Source organism: Apium graveolens, unplaced genomic scaffold (genome assembly GCF_009905375.1).
Source record: "Apium graveolens cultivar Ventura unplaced genomic scaffold, ASM990537v1 ctg4279, whole genome shotgun sequence".
Taxonomy (NCBI): Eukaryota; Viridiplantae; Streptophyta; class Magnoliopsida; order Apiales; family Apiaceae; genus Apium; species Apium graveolens.
The window spans coordinates 44,261-51,282 of record NW_027418471.1 but is presented as its reverse complement, the minus strand read 5'-3'; the positions used below and the strand labels follow the sequence as shown (position 1 = coordinate 51,282).

Here is a 7,022-nt window from a genome sequence, read left to right as displayed (position 1 = left end):
AGTCTCAGAATATTCCATCAGTGCGGCGTTGGTAAAAGAGGAAGAAGGTCTTTAGACACCGATATATTATGTTAGTAAGAGATTGTTGGATGCAAAAACTAGGACACCAGCATGAAAAAAATTAGTATATGCCCTTATCCTTGCGGTACGAAAGTTAAGGCCATACTTCCAAGCTCATCAAATAGAGGTCCGCACCGCTTATCCTTTCAGGTATATTTTACATAAGTCAGAGTCGTCAGGGAGAATGCTAAAATTGGCAGTGGAATTGGGGCAATTCGATTTGGAATATTTCCCTCGCACGACCATCAAGGGACAAGCGTTGGCTGACTTCATGCTCGAGTTCGATTCTGAGGTAGACGATAAGGCTATAGTGTTGGAAGAACCTTCCTCACAGGGAAATTCTCTTGTCAAAATGAGAGAAGACTTCCCACACCCTTGGTGGATCTTGCACGTTGATGGGTCCGTAAATAATAATGGAGCAGGAGCCGGGATTATTTTTGTTACCTCGGAAGGACATCATTTGATGAGTGCCATTCACTTCAAGTTTTATGTCACCAACAACGATGCTGAGTATGAAGAATTAATCAATGGCATGCAGATAGCTTTGGAAGTGGGGGTAGTGAATTTGATAGCTCAGAGTGACTCAGAGTTAATAGTAAATCAAGTCAATGGGGGGTTCTATGCCCGAGGACCTCGAATGGAATTGTATATGAGATGTGTGCAGCGTCTGCATAGAAAGTTTGGAAATGCCAAGTTGGAGGGCGTTCCAAGAGAAGAAAATAGCAATGCGGATGCCTTGGCAAAGACGGGTTCACAAATGGACAGCGTTCTGCTAGGGCAAATTCCTTTAGGAATTCAAGAAATTCCAAGTATTCCAGAAGTAAGTGTGTTTCAGATGCAAAAAATCCCACAAGAAACTTGGATGACCCCTATTCATACCTATATCCAGGCAGGGACTTTGCTGGAGGACAAGCTACAGGCTCGACGCCTTCGTTATCAGGCTGCGAAGTACATTGAGTATGATGGAGTGCTATACATGAGAGGGTTTAATCAACCGCTTTTGCGATGTGTAGATCTGGAAGAAGGAAATTATATTTTTAGAGAGATACATGAAGGAATCTGTGGCAATCACTCTGGGGGAGGTTTGTTGGCATTAAAAGCCCTTAGACAAGGGTATTATTGGCCAACTATGAAAGAAGACGCTTTCAAGTTTGTTAAGGCGTGTGATCGTTGCCAATGATTTGCTAATTTTTCTAACGCCCCAACAACATCCATCCATAACTTCGTTGGAAAGTCCTTGTCCTTTCGCTATGTGGGGAATTGACCTCATTGAAGAACTTCCTAAGGCCAAGGGAGGTGTGAAGTATGCTGTAGTGGCTGTTGATTACTTTACCAAGTGGGCAAAAGCTATGCCATTGGCCACGATCACGGCTAAGAACATCAAAGATTTTGTTTTCAATTCTATAGTCTGCAGATTTGGTATTCCATATAAACTCATATCTGGCAATGGGAAACAGTTTGATAGTAATGAGTTGAGAAAGTTTTGCGAAGACTTACACATCAAGAAAGATTTCACTGCAGTTTATCACCCACAAAGTAATGGTCAGACAGAAGCCATAAACAAGATTATTAAACAAACTCTAAAGGCCAAGATTGAAGAAAAGAAGAGAGATTGGCCAAAGGAAATGCCAATGGTCCTTTGGTCTTTTAATACAACTCTGAGGTCGACTACGGGCGAGACCCTTTTTTTGCTGACCTACGGGTATGAGGCTATGATTCCCGTAGAGGTGGGAGCTGGATCGTTGCGAAGGGGTTTGTTTATTGAGGAAGATGCAGAAGTCAATCAAAGGCTCCATTTGGATTTGCTGGACGAAGCTAGAATGATTTATTAGTTGAAACTTGCTGCATATCAGCTCAGAATTGCAAGGTATTTCAGTAAGAAGGTGAAGTTTGTGCCCTATAAGGTGGGGGATCTTGTGTTGCGAAAAGTCATGCCAAATACTAAAATAGCTCAGCATGGAGTGCTTGGAGCTAATTGGGAAGGACCATATAGGGTCAAAGCTATACTTTGGAAGATGATTTATCGCTTCGAAGATTTAGATGGTAAGCTCATTCCTCGAGCATGGAATGCAGAGCACTTGCGAAAATATTATTTATATGGTGCGGCATTGGTCCCCTCACTTCTGAGATTGATTTTTATGTAATAGACTAGTAGCAAATAAATTTCTCCTAGACTAGGGGGTAGTGTGTATGACTACGAACCTTGGAACTAGCTGAAGGATAAAATTTTCAAATAAATTCCCCACAGAGCATAGTAGCCATGGGACTGGTGTAATTTTCACACTAGAGCACATTATCAATAAAAGAAAAAAGTTGTTTCAGGTGTTTGGTTGTTTGGTATTTATACTCTTAAAAAGATAAGGCGCGCCCTTCTTAGAAGTGACTTAATAATGATAATTTGGGAAAAGTTATATTAATTTAAACTGCACAAACAAAAAGATATCCATGATATGATGCTTTACTTATAACAGTTGAATTCTATATATTAATGGATATGTAAAACCTATAGATTATGGTGAACACGCCCTCTAAATCAGAAGTTGGAAAGAATCCTGATCTAAATATCTACTAAGGTCAGAGGTGCGCCCTATGGGAAGGCGCGCCATGATCAAACATTTCGGCCAAAGTCCAAAGTTAGAACTATAAGATAAAGCAGAACAATCACATCAGTTTGACTGGGGAAAATAAGGAGGCTTACCTTTCTAAATTAGCTTTGAAATAATATCACATTCTAAGCTAACCTACGCTCAAGATATTAGGGCACACCCTTATAATACGAGGCGCCCCAAAATTCTATAATTAGAAAATTTCATCAGAATAGAAATGAAAAACATATGATTGTCATATTAAAAACAATTCCAGAAAACCAACAAGAATACTTAATCTCACAACTTTGCACAACATCAAAAGAGGGTTGTCTCCTCAAAGTATTAAGGGATCTAGTCCAAATAGGATTTAAAAGAATCAAGGCGCGCCCTGAGAGTCTGTTGGAGGAATGGATTTGAGAGAAACTAAGTAATCAACCTCAGGGGCGTCCTTGGTAGGTTCGTTAGTGGGCGCGCCTTCTACCTCTACCAAGCTAAGTTCAATCCTCTTATCATGAATTTCCTTAGCAAACTTCCTTTTGAACTACACCATCTCAGCAACTGTTTCCTCGCCAAATTTCTCGAAAGTGTACTCAGGATCATTCGCTACGCATCCAATCCCGTAGAAGTGAAAACCATTGGCAAAGGTTTCGTCCGTTATCATCCTTCTTTCCTCCATCCAACCATTCTTCTCTTGGTCCTCAAGGTGCTCCACCCTCAGTTTTGTCTCAACAAGTTATGTGTGGAGAGATTCAGCCTTTTTGTTGGCAGTATCAAGTTGAGAAGTCAAGTTCGCCACTTCACCCTTGAGAAAAGAGATCTCGAATTCTTTTGCCTTGATGTCTTTGGAGTGGAGGAAATCCTTGTCCTTGAGGGTATTTTACAAGATATTGTTGTCTCCTTGAAGTCTTTCCATTCACACCCTCTCCTCCAGGAACTTGTCTACAGCCTGGGTTGAATGAAGCATAAGCTGGCAGGAAGCTTTGACAGAAGCTCTGATGGATTCCTCCAAGCTCATTGCTTACCATTTCCCTATTTCCTCATCAGTCACATAAAGTGATCCTACAGGGCCAAGTTGGTTATGTGTAGAAGAAGAGTGTGAAGGCGTGCCCTCCGTTCATAAATTCTTGGACGCGCCCTGTTGCTCAGTTAAATCTATCACAGTCCTTTTGACAGGAGTAGATTAAAGAACATGGGGAGTAGGAATTGGTGTCTAAGTTTTGGATGCATCTTTCCTTGGCGATTTAGACTTGGGTTTATCGCTAAGGCGCGCCCCAAATGACTTGGGAATCCTGGGAGGAGCCATTTCTGCATAAAACGTATGAAAAATGTTAGTTAACATGACAAAAAGGTGCGCCTAGACGTTAGGGCACGCTCAAACATGATTAAAGATAATATTTAAGATACAGTGCATGTGCTTATGAATATAGAATTAAAAGCAACGAATAAAGATAAATGCAAAAATGAAGCAAATAAAGTACGATATATAATATACGAATAAAGAAACTAAGGTGAAAGCAAGGTTAAACATAGAAAGGACGCGCCGTCGCCCTCAAGGGAAGGCGTGTCCTCATAAGTGTTATCATCATTCAAACCTAATGGGGGTTCACTCTGGGTGGTGCTATCTTCATGTTCTACTTCATCTTCTTCCTCATCACTGTCGATTTCTATAACATGAGTAAGGGGGATGCCTTTCCTAAAATTTATATATCTACATTTAGTCCCAACACGATCAGACAGTATGCCAACTCGTATTAGGTTCGACTCTGTGACAAGTTTCTTCAAATTCCATCTCTCTGTAGCAATCTTGAGTAATGGTTTCTGCCCTTTTTTTGGTCGCACCCTCAAGATACCGCACAATGGGCTTGTCTAGTACAGGAGGGAAGAATAATATGAGAATAAAAAAAGAATAAGTAGGGCACGACTTTACTTGGATCTGTGTTGAACTGGATTCTAACTCTAGGAACATCATACAAGTAGAAGAAATTCTCTTTCCATCCCTTCTCGTGGCTGGTTTTCCCTGATGAGAAGCCCTTCTTGTTATGTTGTTTGTCCCCAACCAAATAATAGTATCCATGATCAGATTTTCTGAGGCTGAAGAAATGACTAACTTCTTCCATAGTAGGTGCAGGGAATCCCAGGTCCATGTACATAATGTACAGTGCAAGAACAAGCTTGTAACTGTTGGGAGATAATTGGAGAGAGGCTAAGTCATATAACTCAATCACATCCCTCAAGTAGGGATGGAGAGGCTCAGCCATACCTAGAGATACCAGCTTTGGGCTGGTAACCATCCATGGAATTCTAAAATTCTTGCCATAATTGAAGAGATGAGGGTGCATCATGCTCAGGGGCGCGCGCCCATATCCCTTTCATATCATAATACTCCATTAACCATTCTAATTGTTCATCCGAACAATTAGACGAAAGCCCCACACATAATAGCTTTCCTTGTTCCTTTCTGAAATGCTTCTTCACGGCCTCTATGCAAACTTCATACTTACTCCAATCAAAATCCAACTCGCTGTCAGAAACCTCCCAATAAACGAATGGAATGGGAAAATGTGCTGGAGAGGTAGAGAACTGAAGAGTATCTTCATCGAAAAAATTCGTCTCATCGCGGAAAGGTGATGAATTCTCCTCAGGCGCGCCCTCAGAGTTAGGGGAAGTAAGCGCGCCCTGAGATGGACTATAAAAAGTCACCCTATAGGAGACTTTGAATGGGCCTGCACCAACATTGACACCAATCTCTGTGCTCCTATATTTGTCTGCATTTAAAGACCCCAACCAGTCATTATCATTGAGTTCTGTACTAACAGGAGCAGGGGATCTCTCTTTTTGAACCAGTTTTTATTTGCCACGTCTTCGAGATAAAGGGACGTTGTCCATGGAGGAACTGTTTGAAGAGTCTGCCATCAAGTTGCCTTCTTTGGAGTCTTGGACAAGGCGCAACACCCGGTTTAAAAACTCGGGAGTGTGATGGGCGTTTGGAGGTTGAGGTTTGAAGTAGGTGTTAGGAGGAGAATAAATTCCAAGGTTTAAAAGAAATTCCTTGAAGGGGTGAAAAGGAGAAGACACGCCCTAGTCTTCCAGCTGTCAAAAGAAAAGCAAAATCATTGAGGGCGCATCCAATTCACAAAAAGGAAAAGAAAATATGAAAATTAAAAGGTGGAAGTCATGCATTGAGAAGATAGCATGCCCCATTCAGAAATTATATATATTTGATTAGGCTAAAGAGCATCCATCTTATTAATCTTTAAAGGCGCGCCCTGCGCTAAAATGGCACGCCCAGTAAAAAATTGTCTATTACAACACAGTTAGAGAGTTACTTAAAAGGAAAGGGAAGGCGTGCCCTATCAAAGACCAAAATAATAAAGTATAGGGGGATTGAGGGATAAGGCGCACCTTGACAGGGGAAGTTATGTCTAAAACCTAAAAGTCTAAGTACGCTATTGATGGATAAACGAGATGGCGCGTCCTAGATAAATGTTTGCGATATACGCACTAAAAACTCATATTGGGCATATAATACTAACAATTGAAATTCTCCAAAAAACATAAATTTGAAATTCAAAACCCTATGATTTCGGATCTAAACTGTAAAATCTGAATATATACGATATATGCACAGATATATACAGGACTATACACACATATATATACATAGTAGATTGGTTGAAAAATACATAAAATAAGCAAGATGAACAGTTGCGGTATAAATCTGCCTATTGTGCTTGATAAAACTGAAGGAGGGTGGAAAAATGATTTACCTTTGTGTTTAATGAAGAGATTAGCTGGATAAAGTTGGAGAAATGATCAGAATAGGGCTGATTCCGAGCAAAAAGAAGATCCCGCCGGTGTTGATACTTCTAGAGAAAAGGGGAAAATGAAAGGAAAAGAAAGTAAAAGTAAAAAAGTAAAATAATGAAAAGTTACCTATATTTATAGCTGAAAAAGATTTGAGATAGCTGTCAATCACGTCCATCACGTTGATCACGATTCCCGAGAAAGAAGGAACCATTTTAAAACCGTTCAGAATTCAAAGAACGCGTCCTCTGAAAAGCTCACCCTCTCTGATTATTATAGTAAATTAAAATTTGAACAAAATAGTGATGTGTACTGAGGTGGCCTTTTGAAGGCGCGCCCTGTGCGATAGTATTGGTAGTACATGAGTTTATACAAGTTTTGATAAAGACGAGTAAAAATTCCAATCCCATTTTTAATAGAATATGAAATTTGAGGGTAGTTGTTATGCCCAAAAATTGGTATAAACTTTATTCAGGACAAGATCAAATAAATTAGTCAAAATTGAGATATCAATGCCTAAAATTAAGGAAAAGATAAGGCAACTTTCCTCTATGGAAGGAACGTAAGCGC

The 7,022-nt window shown here is 40.2% G+C and overlaps 1 protein-coding gene across 1 annotated transcript; it reads left to right on the top strand.

Moving 5' to 3' along the window:
• Positions 1-244: 244 nt before the first annotated feature.
• Positions 245-1,240, top strand: LOC141701650 (uncharacterized). The gene has a single exon (XM_074505278.1). It carries the CDS (start codon positions 245-247, stop codon positions 1,238-1,240), a length of 996 nt encoding a protein of 331 aa, XP_074361379.1.
• The last annotated feature ends 5,782 nt before the right edge of the window (positions 1,241-7,022 follow it).

Coding starts and splice junctions, on each gene's coding strand:
- LOC141701650 (XM_074505278.1), top strand. CDS start 245: ATGCTAAAATTGGCAGTGGAATTGGGGCAATTCGATTTGGAATATTTC.